At 41.0% G+C, this 19,529-nt stretch overlaps 1 protein-coding gene across 1 annotated transcript in view; it reads right to left on the reverse strand.

Moving 5' to 3' along the window:
• Nucleotides 1-19,234, reverse strand: part of MOXD1 (monooxygenase DBH like 1) — a 49,650-nt gene extending 30,416 nt beyond the window's left edge. The window contains exons 1-4 of the mRNA XM_054630486.2: nt 18,475-19,234; nt 5,908-6,054; nt 4,333-4,500; nt 3,903-3,986 (exon numbers count right to left, since the gene is read on the reverse strand). Of these exons, the coding sequence (XP_054486461.2) occupies nt 3,903-3,986; nt 4,333-4,500; nt 5,908-6,054; nt 18,475-18,771 (696 nt within the window). The 5' untranslated portion in view covers nt 18,772-19,234. The remainder of the gene's footprint in view (nt 1-3,902; nt 3,987-4,332; nt 4,501-5,907; nt 6,055-18,474) is intronic.
• Between the last annotated feature and the right edge of the window lie 295 nt (nt 19,235-19,529).

Raw genomic sequence — 19,529 nt, forward strand, 5'->3', positions numbered from 1 at the left:
GTAGGTGTGTGGACCTGCCTGGATGTCTGCTCTACCAGTGGATCCCGCTCTCCCTCCTTCTAAGAGGTCCTGCTGGAGTGGAGTTTCTTCCTGAGGTGCAGTTGGCGAAACCAGAGAATTTTCTTTAGGAATGTGATTAAAGGGCACATTCAAGACCAGTCGGAATAATGGCATTTACAGAGAACTGCAAATAATCCTAGCAAGACATAGTCTCAAACCCATCACCAGAAAGTCTGGGCTAATAAGTGGAATGCACTTTTCTAAGAAACCTACTTCTGAGAAAGCTCCTAGCTAACTTCTGCATGTGAGAAAAGTGAAAATCCCTTGGGTAGTGAGCCTGAGGCACACACCACTGCCTGAAGCTCAGAGCAGCAGAACAGGTCAATGCACAGTACATAGCTGCAGGAGGAGTTTGCAGACAGGCAGCCGAGTGAGTGCATGTGAAGAGCAGCCAAAGTCCACCACTTTGGGACCACTGCAGGGCCATCCTGCAAATATCTGATTTGAATGCCTGCTATTACCTCCAAGCAAGCCTTTCCATCTGTTCTGCCTATATTATTTTCAAAATTTACCTATTACCCTTATCATTAGTTCTGTTAATAGAAAATGCTGTGGGGGGAAATCCTATAGAAATTTAATAAAATTTTAAGGAGCCACAATTCAGCCAGCTAGGCAGTTTAAAGCTGAGGAGTGATGCAAACCATTAGAGCCACAAAACCATCTCAGTGCCAGGTTTTGGTTGTTACCTGTATCACTATTGTCACTATTATGCCCAGCTATTGAGAAGCTGTCTTATTCTGTTTCATTTCTTAGCAGTCATGTTATTATGAGCTGTCTCTCCAGAAGTTCCTGGAGGCATTAGAAACAGAAGGCATTGTAGGGACATGTAGGAGGAAGACACAATCTCTTCCCTGAAGAGAATGTTGCAAGAAATATGAAACAAAAGAAGATTTAACAGAGAAGTTCTAAACCTGGATGGTTGTCCCCTTATTGCAGTGAAGATCTGCTCTCCACTGGTAAATGCAGTGCATGTCCATGTCCTTATTCTACCTCTGAAATGAACAGAAGATTACAATCTTATCTGTTGCACAATTTACATATCTTGTAGAGCAGCTTGATCAATGAAAATATGCTGTTTCCCATTACCTCTGATTCCTGGAAAGTAACATGAATATTATCTAAAGAGAAAGAAAAGACCTAAGGTCTTACATAAATTTATCTTTGATTAGTACTGAGATCTCTTGCACTAGTTATTTCTTCATCTTGTGCAAACAGAAGAAACTAAAACACTACTGCAGGTGAACCCTAAGACCCATGTGTTATCAGGTACCCAGCTTTGGCACCATTAGACTGTATTTACAATACATATCTGTAAATACCTTAAATATATTCTGGTTTAAAGACAATATTTTTTTAATGATGCATTTTTAATAGACATTAAAAAACACTTTAAATTCAGAATCTGAATTCAGAATCTGGTATTTGTTAACCAGAGACAATTAAAAGTCTTGACCTCTACCTTTAATGACAGTTATAATTTTTTTTCAGTGTCCTTCTTAAAACATCATGCTTTCCAGATGAAACTGATATTTAAGAAGTACTTTGTTATAAAGTGCTTAGAGCAAATTTCAAGGAAGAAATGACAGAGAACGGTGGAACATAGGAAAAAAAATTCCAATTATGGCTGATGCACCTCCTTGAGATCCCAGGTCACCGTCAGATTTACACACCAGTTCAGCTAAGTGCACACTTGATGGCACACATTGTCCAGCAAGTGCCAAACTGAGTAGTTCAACACTCCACAAAACCTTACAGGAGCACAGAAACGGCCAAAGCCAGCTCGCATGTACACTGCTGAAGTAGACTAAGTTATGCCACAGAGAAATTTGCACCATGTCTACACCTCTTTTTTTCTGTCTGCAAAAATGAGATGTGTAGGTTTGTGTGAAAACTGTGCTACAGGGGGAATCCAGAATCAACATCTATGTAAGTATTTAACTAACCCGGACAGTTTGATCAGGGCAGAGAGCTCGTCCGCCCTCCCCTTTGTGGAACTCAGGCTCTGTTTGCACAGCTAATATCTTCCCCAGTAGCCATAAGCCCCATCCTTTGTGTATCAGTAGGCTTTAGGAAATGTTTAATCAGTTTGCAAGAGCACATAGATACAATTCCACAACAACCCTCTATGTGGCATCTAAAAGTGCCACTTAAAGGAAAATATAAGTTGTGCCCCTGAAAAGAAAGGCTATGGAAGTGTTCCTACTTAAATCTACTCTCTTTCTGTATTCATTTTTCACTCTCTAAAAATTTTTAAGCAACAAAATGAAATTTTCTTGCTTTTGTGAAGATGGAAAATCACTGAGGGTTTTACTCTAATTTTTAACTTTATAAAATATATGCTGATTTGAAAATATGATTTCTAAAACTTTAATATTTTTTATCCATTATTGTAAAAACCAAGAATATAAAATTATCTTGAAAAATCAACCAGTGTATTTCTGAGCTAAAATTTTGTTTTAGCTTCAACCAAACACTATTTTTTAAGGACTGAGCAACTGTATGTGCAGTCAGGCAAAGCATTTAGAAAATAAAATCAGAAATTATAAATAATGAATACTTCCGGGGAACTTTTTTAGCAGAGCAGCAAATAACCACAACTTCCACCAAATTTAACATGAGAAGCTTGATTCTGATACTACCATTTTGAAGGTCTCTCACTTTAAAGCAGAAAAACTAGGGATCTTGACATACATATAATAACACAAGCAAATTCTCTATTTCATACGGTGAAAGTAGCTGTCACAAATTTCAAATGTGATTAAAGATCAAGTACCTGAAGGCAGAAATTTGGGCCTTGCAAAGTGTAGAAACATGCAATATTTCAGAGTAATTAAAGGTATTTATCATACAGACATTGATATCACATGTTAGAGTTCTCTGAATTAATTAAAAATTTCAGCCTTACTGAATGCACTGAAGAAATAAGACTGCAATGGTAACAAAACAGAAGAAGTAGAATTCTACACAATGCATCTGTGGGTTCAAACAAAGATAAAAATGAGGGCCAGAACTATCTCACTGTGCTATCCTCAGCATATTAGAAAAATAAGAATTTGTTGTTTCATTAGGTCTTCAGTATATTGCTTTTGGGGAGAAATGTGAGAATCATCTTTCCCTCAGCACTCAAGCTTTCAATTTAAAATAGAAAGAAAAGTTACAAAACGTGTTATAGGAAAACGTGCTTATGCGTATGAGCTTTCAAGTCACCTAGGATCCTGGTGAGCCTTGTGTGAATGTTTATTCACACATTTTCATTATTTTTTTAATAAAAGGCAATGTTTGTCTCTTTTTGAAATAATATTTAGGTTTTAAACTGCTGAAAACACTGGTGTGTGTTCTTATGTGATGTACCCTGGCTCCACACTGGTCATCACAAGAAAGACAACTGGAATCAAATAAGAGCCTGGCCCTTTATTTAAACAAACATCACCATTTAATTATTTTTTAAATTTAAAATTACTATCTGTTAAAAGAAATTCATTAAATTCCTATATAAAAGTAAAAACTTGATGTAACATGCTTTTAGACAATTTTACTTAGTCCTTGTCAGAAATATTTACAGATACAAATAATTTTCAACCTCATTTTCTTATGGGAGAGAAGATGAAGGAGAAAAGAATTGCAAGAAAGAGGCTCTGTCACTGTTCAGGGCAGTTTGAAGGGCACACCTGAGCCAGTTTCTGGGCTCACATACACAAACACTTGATCCATATTTGTGAATACAGAAAGAGGTCTTGTTTCCCTCCAGTAAGCAGTGAAAAAAACTTCAAAAGTGCAAGAACTGATTTGAAGTGTAACTATAATCTAAATTCCTCTAAATTTTCTGAGTCTGAATCACTCACCTTTGTCACGTGATGCTTTTCATGTTGTACAGGAATCTTAAACATTTGGCACCAATATGTTGTGTCCTTGTCTGGCACAGGCACCTGTCTTAATAAAAAGGGCACGAACACAGTATTATCATAGAATCACAGAATGGTTTGGGTTGGAAGGGACCTTAGAGGTCCAGATCCAGTTCCAATCCCCTTGCTTTGGGCAGGGACGCCTTGCATTAGACCAGGTTGCCCAAAGCCCCATCCCTTGAAAACTTCCAGGGATCCACAGCTTCTCTAGGCAAGGTGTTCCAATGCCTCATCAACCTCATAGTGAAGAATTTCTTCCTTATGTTTAATCTACATATAAAAGTCACACTACTCGTTGTGTGAGTCAAGGCTTTGGCTACCACCTTATTCCCATGTGCACAGAAACCTACAGCATGTAGGAGTAACTTACGTCTTTGTTTGTCAAGTCAAAGTATGGCAAAGAGGCAGATGAGACTTCCTCTCTCTCAGGGTTCAGCAAGCGCAGACTCTTTGTACCACGATTCGATCCGTGGTAATTTTGCCCTGCTTCTCCCATATCTTTGTGGTGGTAGGCCCATATTACCCGCACTGTGCTCTCCTGAAAAATCAAAGCAGAATGTCCTCAAGGGATAGGAGCAACATCTTCCTTACACAGTTCTTATAATTCCTACAATAGCTGTGACACAGGTGTATTTAAGCAATCACAATGTATTCTAGAGGAGCAGTCATCTACCTACAGAATTTGGGCTTTGAAATAAATAACGTTTTATACTCAGCGGGTTAACTGGAAATACACAGAAATTAAATTGTTCTCTGAAAGACTCCTTCCCTAATGTTGTGAACTGAAATCGTATCTTCAAATGGCAGAAAAGACTCATAAAGAAGTAACCCGCTAAATGCATTACAAATATTTCTCTAGAGATGTTATTTATTTGATCAGCAACCAGAATGTTTCCCCGCCAGACATTTTCCAGGCTCAAGTCTGTGAAGATGTGAATACCTTCAGTGAATTGTTGTCCTTAGATATTATGGATAATTAACATTCAATTACAGAACAGATTTACATCTTAAAAATCAATCTACAGCCACTACACAGATCAGTTCTCTGTAAACCATTCTCAGATTACAAGAATGACCCTTGAGACAAAGTGCTATAATAAATCCTGAAGTGTCTCAAAATGCTAAATTATACTGAGAATTTGGAGCAGGTGTGCAAACCAGAGATCCACTGACTGCCTGGGAAACTGGTGGTTTATACAGGTGGCGTTTGCTTCCTGCATTTTCAGCCTCTCATGTTGCTATAATTGCATATATTGTAAAAACACAGATAATTAATATAGTGTTTTACTCCTATAGTAATGCTTCCAAAAGAAGAAGTAAATAAGCCAAAGCAGAGAAAGCCTTGCAAATCTCTCTAACCTTTCTATCATTTCCAATACCAATGTCATCACCTTCATGTAATTTAAGATTATATTTAGGAAATAGCACAGCAATCCCTAGGGCAACAGAAGAATTTACCATGAAAATTATTTTACCATGGAAAGCTTTACCATAATTTTTTTTCACTTTTAATTTTGAATAAAGCAAACAGACCCTTTAAATACATAGTCTCAATTTTTTAAAAAAATCTGTTTCTTAGATCAATTAAAAGTTAGTGCAGAATCTTAAAAATATTTCTCAATTTGGCCTCCCTTGAATGGTTGTAACAATGGCATATAGGACTTGATGGCACAGAAGTATCTATTCCAATCTTGTGTCCACTTGTTAGAAATTACAGAACATAATGTATTAAAGTACAAAAACAAAGAAAGCTGAAATTTAAACATAATAGTTTAAAAAAACTAGCACAAGTATTTTACCTGAGCAAACAGATATTTTGGAAAGTAAATTTCTCTAATTCTGTCCTTTTACTAAAAAGATATTTTAATTACCAGCTTAATAAGCACACACACATTTATCCTGTGTTAATTACTTCACCTGTCTACATACAGTCAGAGATTCTTACCGTTATGCTCTTGTCATTTGTGTCACAAGTGTGCAGCTCTCTGCTAAAAGCCAGTATTGTATGTGTACTGTTTTCCATGGCATATTCCAGATGGTAATCCTGTTGGGGGTCCTTTTTTAGTACTCTATTTTCATCTGTAAAATAATCCTGTTATGAAAGAAAGGTGGCCCATTATTAAAATCTAATATTAAACATGAAACTCGATGTCCAGTACTGAAGCCTTTTTCAAAACATGTAAAATTCTGCAGTGTCAGTTTTGAAATAAACAATAAATTTGAGGTGGCACTGAACTATTTTTCATACAAAATGTCCAAGAAAGCAACCCTCCTTGATAAACAGCTTAAAGAATGCTTTAAGTAATTTTAGCAACATGCTGCCTGTATGTAACTGCAGAAATAAAGGTTGGACCCAGCAACCAAGAAGCTTCATTTATCATAACTGGGAGATCATAAATTACAGAGGAGAAATTACAGAGAGAATGAAATTCACTTAATACTTGCATCAACAATAGTGTCACTCCTTTTTTCCACAACTTTTCCTATGCTTTTTTCTTTCCCACAAAAAACAAACCTCTTGAATGAACATTGACTGGAACCAGAAACCCTACGGCTTAACTAGCACGAAAAGTGCTCATTTCATACAAAAGCTGCTGGGATTAGGTTGAGGTTTTGGAAGAGGCAAGGGAGCTGTTTGTAAGAAAGATGCTTCCCATCCAGGGTTCTGCAGAGGTCCAGCACAAAGGAGTAGCATGGCAGCAATGTCAGGTCATTAACCTCCTCACCCCGGATTCCTGCAGCCCCGCGCAGCTGGGACCCGTCCCTCCCTCTCCTCCCACCCTGGCCACCTAGGAAGGGCTGGCCACTGCCTCAGATGCACCTCCTCTGGTCACCCTCCTTTGAGTTTTAGGCTGTTTCTGCTTGCTTTGGGAAGGGTCTTTGGGGTAGAAAGTAAGCAATGTATTTCTCATGCCAAACAGGCTACTGGCAGACACCATTAATTGTGTGGTGTCTTTGCAAAATAATGCAGCACTGTCTGGTCCCAACAGGCATTTATTTCTGTATCTGCTTGGACCTCTGTTCACTTTTTAACTTTCCCCTTTCATTAAGGTTGAGGTAACCATCTGAAAAACAGTAAAAGATTATGTCCAAGTATTTTGATAGCAGTAAAAAAAATAACTGAAACTTCATTAATTCACTAAAGGGTCATTTAGGAGCTGTAATCTTAAACTTAATTCCACCCTAGAAATCTGTGTGTGGGCAAGACACCAGAGAGTTCTTCTTTTCCTGTCACCACTTCTTACAAATACAAATGATTAAGTACATACATGAGAGAATAGGCAAATGGAAAAATAATCACTAAAAAGAACAAAACACAGGCCTGGGACCTGAAAGAAAGTGAACTGATGAGTTGTATTTGTTTAGAGAAATAACTTGGATTTGCTGTTTTCCAGACAGAAATAATAAGAGTTGTTTTGCGCTGGTTCTTTGAAGATAGATACTTTATGGGATCAAAACCCTCCACTTTTACCATGCATCAGAACTTGGAATGAGGCAGTGTATTGCCTATACAGAATACAATTCCTGCTCTGAAAACACTCTTTTGTGGAATCTCTGTTTCCATCTTTTAGTAAGCGTTTGCCTGGACAAGAATTGTAACCCTGTGAACATCAGTTTTATTAACTGTGATATCTTTGCTTAAATGTTACCTCAAATTGGAGGAAGACATTCTAAGTGAATGCCCCTACACTTTGAAATATTGAGGAATACAAATTCAAGAGCAGCTTTTGCTCATGTGAACAGACTCAAAGTCTTTGCCTGAAACCAGTGTGAAGGGAAGCTGAGAAATGTGAAGAAAAGATGTGCACACTCAAATGTTTTGTGGTGAGCTTCAAAATTTCATCACAAGTCTAGAGGACACAGCTCTAACCAGAAAAAAATCCTCTTGTGATATAGTCCTGATTTCCATGAGCCTGAGGCAAGAATACAACAACGATGCAAAGAAGTTCTGTAATTAAGGTATAAGCTCAGATATGCCTTGATAATGTGCTTGTCAGTGTAATTATCTCACCCAGCTGGATGACAGTCATAGACAGGTCACAGTTCTGGCTCACCAAGAGGGGCCCATTTTGTGGCTGCTGGTGAATGCTTTGGGGAAGGTGGCCCCAAATCCCAGGTCCCCAGAGAGGACCAGGCTGCTCCCCATGGGATGAGAACTGTACTGAGCACTCACACTGCTGCCTGCTCAGGCACTGGGTGCCCACCCCTGCTGTCAAAAATGAAGAGAACCTTGCTGATTTCAGTGATTTCACTGAAATTATTTGGTGGCTCTATGTAGTTAATGCTATTTTTACTTCCTTTGTTGAAAATTATCCAGATGTTCATCATAAAAATAAAATCAAATTATGTCACACAAAAAAGACACCAACAAAATCCCCCAAAACAAAACAAAGAACAACAACATAAAACAGCAAAAACAAAAAGCCTGAACAACTCAAAATTTGATTGCTCAACCTCTCACATGAAAATGGTTTGTGTTCCAGTTTTAAAACAAAATAATGCCACATTGTCCAGGAACCAAATGAATCCCTCTCTGTTCACACAGAAGATTTTAAGTCAAACTATGTAGACTTTGCTCAATTTACTCATCAGAGCTTAAAAGCCTTTAAGATGTGTTTGTGTACAAAACAGAATGAACAAAAGGTTTTCAAAAATGACAACAAAGTGACAATCTGTGATGCCACATCTTTTTCAGCCACAATTTGGAAAAATCTGCAATCTGGTAAAGTAAAAAAATGTTGCATATATCTATCTAGCTATATGTCTGTATTGTTATATATATTCTATGGTTCATTTCAGAGTAGAAAAATAAAAATAAAGTCCTGCTGCCAAAAGTCCTGGTGCAAATGCAATCAAAACCATCACATTTGGACTGCCTACACTCCACTCTTTTGTCTAGTCAAGGGAAAAAGCTATATAGCTCTGAAGGCCTTTGAAATGTGGCAGTACAGAGGATGGATCTACCAGAGCCCAGAGAGGGTAAACTGGGCATCTGGGTTTCAGTTAAACTAAGGGAATATAAATTTAATTTGAAACTCTCTCAGGCCCAGACTACTATAACACAGAGCTCATCCAAATTCACAAGTTTTACTTATTTAATTCTGTAAAGAAAGGAGTGGGATGTTTTAATCCACAGCATTACAGTGCTTTGATATCTATCACAGATAGTTCTAAAATGGGCTTTGTACTGGAACAGTTTATCCTTCCCAACAAGCAGAAAAAGGCTCTAACATGGTGCAATCTTTTCCTACACAGATCTGGTTTTGCTACCCCAGACAGTTAGCCAGAAAACCTGTGTCTTTTGTAGGGTAGATTATACTGATACATGTCCCCTGAATTTCATGAAATTCCAACAGATCTACAATAATTGTAAAGTCCTGAAAACTGGATTTCTAAAACACTCACATGTATGTGGAGAAACCCACAATATGGTTTTATATACTGATTCTGCACTTGCATCCAGGTTCTCCAGTTTCTTATACACACAAAAAATATGTTTAATAAAGTTTTCAAACTACTCATCAGCTTTACAGAAGTATAAGAATTGAAGAGAAGAATGAATTCACTATATTTTTCTTTTGGTCCTTTAAAGACTAAGTGTTTAAAAAAGCTTCAGAAGTGTTATTGGTCATCCTACATGATTACAAAGATGTTTGTTTCAGGATTTAGGTATGTAAATTGTTTACATGCAAAAAAATTAAATTTATTGTACTTCCTTTGATAATATTGCAAAAAATGGCATATTGAACTCTGGACAAGTTATGCAATCCATCAAATAATTAAGTATCTCCTTCCTCATATTACCTAAAAGTTGAAACAACATATGGAAAATGAAAAATCTTCCTGACATTACAAGATATTGTATGCTCTTTTCCAGATGTGAGGCAGATCATGTTATACAGTTTTTCAGATACCATTAGCCACTCTCCTTCTTAAAAAAAATACTTTGTGGTATATATGGTTTCTGATTTCTGTTCCACAAACAGTCAGGGAGAGTAATTTCTTAAGGATGTGAAAAGACGCTGGTTTCTCCTTCGAGAATGCAAGCACAGCTGCAGAGGGAAGCCCGACCCCAAAAGCCCCACCAGCTGTCATCACACACTGAAACAGGTGCTTATGGGACTCTCCCCCCAGATCTTTTCAATGTACAAGATTGTTTTGTTTATGATATCAATTTCCCGTCCTAAATTATATATATCACCTTTCAACCTCAAGGAGCATAAAATAATTCTCAGATTGTGGCCCCATCCAGTAATCACCTCATGAGCTCAGCTTGTGAGAAACTCAGCCACCCCATTTATGTGCACTGCCTTTCTCTAACTGGGCCATCACTGCTGTTCCAGCACCAGTCTAACACTCAAAAGTGGAAAAAGGGACAAGTCAGGAACGGGCAATGACAGGAAAATAAGCTGAGTTTCCACTTGTCCTCACTGATGTTCTGTAGCAAATCCATGGAATTTGAAACATCCCTGTCCTGGTTTAGGGCAAATTTGGGAGGAAACTTCCAAAGGGGTTCCTCTAGAAAGCAGATTCAAGTGGCCTCTCCCCCAACTGGTTCAGAAAAAGATTTCCTGGGAGAAAAGTGGAAAAAACCTGTTTATTTAGCAGAGTATTCACAAGCATAAAAAATGAATAATATCAAACAATAAAACCTCTTGCTGTTCTGAAGAGATGGCAAATTCAGGAAGTCCTTTTTGTGGGGTTTAGCTCAGCTTACTCAGTCTCTTATCCATCCCTCCTGTGCTGGAAAATGCCATGTCCTGGGCCACAGTGGGCCACAGGTGTGAGCTCCCGGTGTTTTTCTGCATTTTTTGGTCCAAAGCAGGCTGATCAGTTCCAAGAAAACAGTCCTGGGAACTTCTCTGCCTCAGCTAGCTAAAAACTAACCAAAAGCAAAGGAGAGGTCTCTCCTGCTCTCTCCATGCTGCAGACACCACAGTGCGCAGGAATGCTGAAGCTCTTATCTCTGCTTTTGAATACAGTCACCCCAGACATTCCACCCTTCTCCCCACTTCAATCTACTTTTAAAGGTGCAGAACTTAATATCCAGCATGAACAGAACAGACAATTTCAGATACAAGCATCATAAAGTCACTCTAGGACAATCCCCAAATTACCAAGCTGATGCCAATGACCAGCACCAAAGAGTAGCCTGGCAAAAAGGATCATGAAGCTGTAACAAAGATGAAAGTTGGTGTACGAGAGGATTTATCTTAGTATAAATAGGCTGGATAAACTGCTACGGTAAGGAAAAGAATGGAACCAAACATTTGTTTGAAATAAGCACCAAGTTATGCCTTTCTGGGTTTCCAAAAAAATAACTGTGGTTAACATTTCTCTTTTTTTTATTGTTGCGTTCAATTTAAATGGAATCCTGCTACTCAAGGTTCCAGTACACGCTAGATGTTACCACCTAAAAGAAGCTGGTTTTACACTGTATTTGGCAAGAACCAAACAGAGCATGAGTTTACAAATAAGCAAACCGAACTGTTTTGCAACCTCAAATAAATTTCAGCTTGAGTTTCAGGCAAAGATCTTACTATGCTCTTATGCTGGGGAAAAGCAGAGCCCACTCACAGCAGCCAAACATGAGGCAGGAGCCTGAAAGCATCACTGTTCTGTGTAAGAACACCTTGAGAGCATTCCAGTTGACTGAACCAATCTTGAGATTGGCTGCAAATGAAAAAATAACCATACAAAAGGGTACAACAACAGCAATCAAGTAGTTAAAGTAAGTTCCTAAAGTAACTGAGATCAGTAAGTTCACAGCCACTGTCCCATGGGCAGTCTGTTTATAATTGATTTATTAGTTTGAGGGGGGGTGGGGGCATGTTGCATTGGTTTTTTGTTCAGGAGTTTTTTTATTTGCTTCTGGTTGTTTGGGTGGGCGGGTTTTTGGGGGGGTTGGGCTTGGGTTTTTGGGCTTTGCTTTCTTATCTACACAGCAGATTAGTAGAAGTGATTCAGTCCTTGCTAGGAAGCCTGGATCTCTCTCACATGGGCAGTATTGAGAAGCTGTACACAATTCCTGGTACAACTCCAGGAACTAAACTAGCTGACATGTACTAGGTTGTGGATTATTTACTTCAGTTGTACTACTAACTCTGACAAGGACAGAAAATTTTTATCTCTAACAAATAATTGTGTGTGTCTGTACTTTAAATGCAAACATAAACATATACACAAAGACACACATTTCCATTTGTGTATTTACAGAAACAGATAATGCCTGTATGTGTGTGTACATGTTCATATATTTTCTTCACAAAAGAGGGCTTGTGGTTTTTTATACATGAAACACAATTATTTATTTATAAATATGCCTTTTCTCATTCAGACTTTAATACACTTCTGTATATTTCTTATATCCAGTTAAATGGTGCCCAGGGTGGCTTACAGCTGGCAGTGACATCCCTTTGTTTTTCTGAAATTCATGAGAAGTAAAACACATCACTTTCTCTGCACACAAATGAAAACACTGGAGTGTGGAGACCTGTCTAACTTAGCACAAGAAGGTATAAGAGGCACTAGTGGCTACAGGCTGAAATATGACTGTCCTGGTTTAGGACAAATTTGGGAGGAAACTTCCAAAGGCGTTCCTCTAGAAAGCAGATTCAAGCTGCCCCTCCCCCAGCTGGTTCAGGAAAAGATTTCCTGGGAGAAAAGTGGAAGAAAACTGTTTATTTAGCAAACAAAGTATTCACAAGCATAAAAATTGAATAGTAACAAACAATAAAACCTCTTGCTGTCCTGAAGAGATGGCAAATTCAGGGAGTCCTTGTGATGGGCTGTAGCTTGGCTTGCTCAGTCTCTTATCTGTCCCTCCTGTGCTGGAAAACGCCGTGTCCTGGGCCCCAGTGGGCCACAGGTGTGAGCTCCTGATGTTCTGGATTTTTGATCCAGAGCATGGCCAGTCAGTTCCAAGAAAAAGAAAAGCCACAGTCCAAGGTACTTCTCTGCCTCAGGTAGCTCAAAAAAAAAACCTACTCAAAAGCAAAGGAGAGCTCTCTCCTGCTGTTCATGCTGCAGGCAACACAGTCTGTGAGCAGGAATGCTGAAGCTCTCATCTCTATGTTTTTGAATACAGTGACCTCAGACAATCCACCACTTCTCCTTCTCCCCCCCTTCACTCTCAGATCTAGTTTGAAAGGTGCAAAACTTATTTCTGGGCTGAAAAGACAAATGGGGATACAATTCCACATCATAAAGTCACCCCATGACAATGACATTGCATATTGACATGGATAATTTGACATTGTGGTGGAGTCCCAAGGCCCTATACAAGTCTTTACATCAAGAATAAATGTCAGTTCAAGAGTTTATATTCCAGTTATATCAGAAAATATAAAGCTAGATTAAAGGCTGTCCTAACAGAAAGAGACTAGACAAAACATGTAACAAAGTGTTTTAAGGGAAAGAAAATCAGTAATGAGGAGATACTGCACGATACAATCTTAGAACTGCAGTTTATCACAAGGAACATTCCTTACATAGGAGCCACATTTATTCAGTACAAGTTTTCTGGGTTTAATTATTTTAATTACTTCAATTATGAGGAAGATTAAAAACACTTAGGGGATTTTCAAGCACAACAATTAGGGATGCTTGTTCCCAAAATTTCTGGATCTGCCTTAGAAAATCTCCCTTCCTCCCTTTCCTACTTCTGTGGTACTTGTTTATATGGGGAATTTAATCATCCCCCCACTATTTTAAGTCTTTGCATCACTCACAGTGGCTAAAATTCCATATTTTTGGGGAGATGTGAGAAAATTTCATTTTCTTGGTGTTTCCAAAATCCAAAGGAGAACAAAAAATATGACAAAGGAAAAAAAAGAAAAAAGAAAAACAATCCCAACCAAACACTTGAAAACAGTCCCCTGAAGGCCTGCAAATTACAAGCTTCAGAATTCTTCTCATCTTTTGTTCACCAACTGTTGCTTCCTTGTCCTAACTATTGTACCTCTCAAAGGGAACTACAAAGCACCCAGCCAGTGGAGATGTACACTGGAGTGTCTCTTTATGCCCCACATTGAAGCCAAGAGGGAGACATTAGTCATCTGGAGATTCTGCCCCAATGCCCAAAGGCATTAAATACCTCCAACAAAACACCGACTGAGATATGTCAGTGTGGCACTCGCTTCGCATCTCTCTCTTGGTGCCTTTCAAGTTGTTTTCTAAACACTTCTTTTGTTGCTGTTGGCATGAGTGCACTTAAAAGCGGCATATCGTTAAGTACTGAAAATGCTCACTGTTTTCTGTCCTTTAAAATCTCTTCCAAGTACTTCCCTGTGAGCAATTAAGCTAACTCTATGGGATACATTTGATAACAGATATTCTTTAGTTTGGGTGACAGTTAACAAGCAAGGCTCTAATGAATAATAAAGTACTTTTTAGTGACATACAGTCCCTATTCACCCTGAGTAGGGACTATTTTTGTGCAAGTTCAACAGAAGATTCTAACAATGCAACCCTCTTGTATAACTTGCACAAAATAGGCATTCATCAAGGAGGATTACTCTCCCCAAAATGGGGCTCTCAGAAGCTACGTGCTGTGGGTGGGGATGCACAATTCCAGACAGGGGTGGAGACCAAGGAAAAGGCATGGGTCTAGCAAGAAAATGCATGCTGTGTCAATTCATAAGCACAAAAGAGATGCATTAGGGAAAAAAAAAAAAAGGAAAAAAGGAAAAGAAAAAAAAGAAGAAAAAAAGAAAAGAATGAAGAAAACTAGATGCAAAATCTAAGGCTGCCCCAAGATCTTGTATGAAGAGTAACACATGCTGCAAATGACCATGGAAATATTTCAAGGTAACATTTTGCTAAGAATGAGCTCTCCTAAGTCCAACTCCTCCCTATAGAGACAAAGACAGCTCCCAGCTTTCCAATACCGACCCCCATGGGCATCTTCTTGTTCTCAAACATGCTCAGCCAAACACTACACAATCTGCTGCTCTGACAACACAGGCTCTCAGTAATGTGTGAGAACAGTCTGTTCACTGATCTCCTTTTTCTCCTTCTGCTTGGTGGAGGTGCCTCCCTCATGACAAAGCACTAAGTCATGCATGTATGTATACACATATCCATTCTATGTCTTCCCAAAATATGTCAAGGTTCCCATTTCAAGTATCAAACTTCTTAAATGTTAGGACTGTAAATGTATAATTCCCTGATCATTCCAATGCTCTTCAAAAAACTTTTTCTTCTTCTTTCATGACATCGTAACACTTTCCATCCTGATATATTTAGACAAAACTAAGCCACAGGCTTACAAACTGTTTTAGCCTTTCCTTATGTCAGACACCTTTTCAGATTAAATACAGCTCCAACACAAAAAAGCAAACCAAAACAAACAGGTCATTGCACCCAAGTTCAGGATACACTGAAAACTGAGAAAGTAAAATCCAACCCAGGATATCCAGGACTTTGAGTTTTTTCAAGGCTGCTGATGGTGGTAATAGCATTTACTTGCTCTGAGAGGATGAAGACTAAATGCCAGAGGAAACATTTTTTTTTCTTTTCTCTGAAAACTACCTGGCAGTTTTCCTCTACCCCAATACATGGATCTTCCACAGACAGGATTATGTGCTTTTACCCGAACTGGCAGCTGTAGTCTAACTATATTTACATGTTTATTCCCAGAAGAGAACTCTTACCTCTGAGAACACTTTCTATTTTTAAAGAAGGTGAGAGAATTTGGGGGGGGAAAAAAAGGCAAAACTGACCCAAGGGACTAGCAATTTCAATGCCCACTTGAAAGGCTAAAAAGGTGTTTCAGAATATCTGAATGTCAGGCCACTAACAAGCATCTCAAAACTTTCAAAGAAACCAAAAAATGACCCCTCTAAGAGTTTAGACCACGATGTACATTTTCCAACGGATGGTCATGGAATAAAAACATATTTCTAAAACCAAAAAGAAAAGTAAGTTCATTCATTATAGGGTGTACATATTTCATGGAGTTCAGCTAGGCATAAAACCACATCTTTCAAGGGTGCTATCTATGAAAAAATCTTTTTCAGTAGTAATAATCTAAATTATGATGGTATACACTTAACACAGAATGTATTTTTAAAATATTAACTGTATTTGTTTGTCCAGTAGAGTGAAGAATTGGATATTATTGAAACAACATCCTAGAACAATTTGTTCATTTTCTAGCAATCCCTGCTGCCTGACCAGAAAAAGCCTCTGAACAAATTTTGTTTATCATCTTTGTTTCTGGCCGTTCCTTGTTGGTGCAAGTATGGAAAAATTTTAACCGAGCAACTTTTAAAAAAACCTCAGTTCAGTTTAGAAAGAAACCATGCTCCCTAGAACTGAAGAAGGAATGGGGATGGAGCAAGCCTCAAGTGGCAAGCAAGCATAACAAAAGTATTTCTTCTTACCTGCTCAAAAGTGCAACAAAATAACTCATAGCTCTTAGTATAACAATTTATGTACTAAATAAGTGTTTCAGGAAAAATATCAGTAGGTTTCTACTGGTGGGCATTTGCTACAGTCCTTTTCTATTTGTAACAGAATGTTGGTGGATAAAACCTGGTGGAAGAATGGAGTTAGCATGGGGCCATTTTTAAAGATATTGAAAACCTGTGAAGGGTGCTGAAAAGAGCCACAAAAGTGCTGTGAGTGCTGGGGGAAATGTCCTGTGATGCTAAAGAGCTCAATCTATTTATTTAACAAAAAAGAAAATGGAGCAGCGACTTGTCTCAATTGCAGTATATAAATAACTTTATGAAGGCGGTATGCAAGGGGAGTCGAGTTTTTAATATAGTAGAGAAAATGCATAGCTGAAAGCTAAACCAAGACAAACTAATCCTGGCAATCAGGAACAGAAGAAACCCGTTATTGACACAAACTAGCAAGGGAAGTGATGGATCCTCCACCACTGGATGTCTTTGGATGCCTCTCTAAAATACTTGCTTTAGCCTAACAGGATCTATGAACTCACCAGAAAAAAAAGCTGGGGTTTCTTTTAATGGTTAATAGGTGTGTCTTCTGAATTGCAAAGCCTTTCAGAAAGCCTTTCATTCTGTGAGTGAAGAGCTCACTGCTCAATGAACAGCCTAGAGTGGGTTTTTTTACTATTATTAGTCTTTTATTTATCCTTCAAGAAAAATTATCTTCATTTTGAAATATGGAGAAAGCAATATTCTGAAAATCACTGGTCTGCAGTTAAGGAAGACAAATATTTGCCTAAACTTCATACAGCAAATGAATGGAGAAAAGAAAAAGACATTTTTAAAGGAAAATATTTGTACCAAAAGCTCAGTTCTTCTGGAAAAGTTTTGATTTTATAAAACCTTGACAAACAGTAGGGAGATCATATTCTGCATTTTGTTTTCTTATGGTGAATTGTTAATAGAAAATCCATATTCTTATGGGAAAACCTCTTAAATTTAAGCAGCAGCCTGAAAGATCATCTAGCTCTAGCATAAAGAAGGAAAGACAGATGACTTCTCCTAGGCCATACTCTAACAACCACTCTGCTCTTAAACTGCACCTCTGACTCAAGCATCTGGGGATGACAACATGTCATTCCAGGCCCGATTGCCTTTTCAGTCATCCATGGGACAAGCTGTCCCTGCTCCCCTGACCCCAGAGCAACTCCTGCCAGCTGGATCTCAGGTTGATGAGATGGGAGGAAAGGTGTGGGTCCCCTCCCCTGTCACGGCTCCTACTTCACCAGCCCCCAGTCCCTCTTGGAGGGGATGACTTGCTGTAAGCACCAGCAAGGCCACTGTTCCACACTCCTGTTCCAGACATAGCCCTGACAATATCCAGACTACTACAGAAACATCCCAAGGAAATTATACCAGTAGAGTTGGGCACCTCTGAGATTGCTTTGCCAGACCAAGGACATGTACCAGGAGTCCTCCCAGTGGTTACTCTGCAACTTCTGGGTCAAAACACTTCCAGGGGAGGAGAGGAGGAACACCAAGAACAGGAGCAGCTGTGCGCCAGCAGAAGGGGACGTCAGCAGGCCTGGAAGCTGGTGGGATGTTGCCCTCATGCCGGGGGGATGAGAAAGAGCAAGCTCAGGCAGCACCGGGAGGGCCAAGCTCCACCAGCTGTTAGCAAGGTGAAAGGAAAGGTGCCACACCTCCCTGGGAGAAACTCTGCCCTCCCATCCCTCTCCTCCGCGGGTCTAGGCTCAGCGGGCAGGCAGGAGAGAGTGCCCAAAGGAGAGAGGATAGGGCTGTTAACATCTTCTGGATAAAGAGCAAAGAAACCTGACACCTCTAACGAAATCTATGTAGAAGTTTAGAGGGAAGGTTGGCAAAGAGAGGATCGAAAAGAACTGTCTCCTCCAGGGGAAAGGAAAGCAGAAGAATAGGGATTACCCGAAGAGTGGAAGGAAGAAGTAAAGAGGTACAGGGATGCAGGACAAGAAGGCTGCAGCAGAAACGTGGGGCAGGGAAAGAAGGGCGTCCCGAGAGAGCGACAGCGCGGGGAAAGTGGGCGGACAAGGAGGACCCGGCTCGGCGGCCGAGGGGAAGGAGCAGGGCCTTACCTGCAGGTAGGGCTGGCCCCTCTCCACGCCCCCCACCACGATGTCGGCCGAGGCCATGCCGCCGCTGGCCGAGAGCCCGAAGCCCACGTAGCCGCGGGTGCGCACCTCCAGGCGGAGGGCGAGGGCGCTGCCGCGGCGGCCCCAGCGCAGGCGGTAGGCGCCCGCGCCGTCCAGCACCGCGCTGTGCGGGTAGCTCCGCGCCGCTGCACCGGCACCGGCCCCGGCCCCGGCCCCGGCACCGGCCCAGGCACACAGGAGCCCGCCCAGCACCAGCGCCCAGGGGCGCAGCCGCCGCATCCTCTCGCCGCGCACCAGCGGCCGCCTGTGCGTCTCGGCGTGTGTCCGGGCGCGGTGTGCGTGTGCGGGGGCTGTGTGTCTGTGTCTGTGTGTCTGTGCGTGTGTGTGTGTGGGGAAGGGGGGCCGGGTGCCCCGGTCACCCCGCCCCCGCTGCGGGCGGCTCCGCGCCGGCCCCGTCGGGGCAGCACGCCCTCGGCAGCGCTTTGTTCGCCCCCGCCCCGGCCCGGCGCTGCCCGTCGGGGCTGGGCCGGACCCCGCCGCGCCGGGAGCACCTGCCGGGCACTGGCCTCGGGGGCTTCTCGCCGAGATGCTCGGAGTTCGCGTTAGCGACCAACACCCTCCTCCTGACCGAGGGAGCGGAGGGAAGGCGGTGGACGGGAGACCTCCCCGGCCTCCCGGCAACTCTAACTCCGCTGGAAGAATTCACGGGAGGAAGCCCGGAGGCAAACGAGCGCTTCCCCACTCTCGGCCGCCTCCTCACTCAGTGCGAGCGCACGGTGCGGCGGACGGACGGAGCTAAGCAGGAGATCCCCCGTCGGGAGAGTTCTTTTGCATTTTAAGTGGAAAACGGGGACCCCCCCGAGTGGTTTGCACTGAGACGGCTACAAAAGCACATCTCAAAACCGCACTCGCGTCCCTTGACGGCCCCGCAGCCATCCCCGGCAGCACCGCCGCTCGGCCAGCCCGGCCATGCGGTCCCTGACGCTCCCGTAGCAGAAGCTGCCTCCCCTTGCCCTGCTCACAGCATCACCGCCGCG

The sequence above is a fragment of the Agelaius phoeniceus genome, chromosome 3 (assembly GCF_051311805.1).
Source record: "Agelaius phoeniceus isolate bAgePho1 chromosome 3, bAgePho1.hap1, whole genome shotgun sequence".
NCBI classification, from domain to species: domain Eukaryota; kingdom Metazoa; phylum Chordata; class Aves; order Passeriformes; family Icteridae; genus Agelaius; species Agelaius phoeniceus.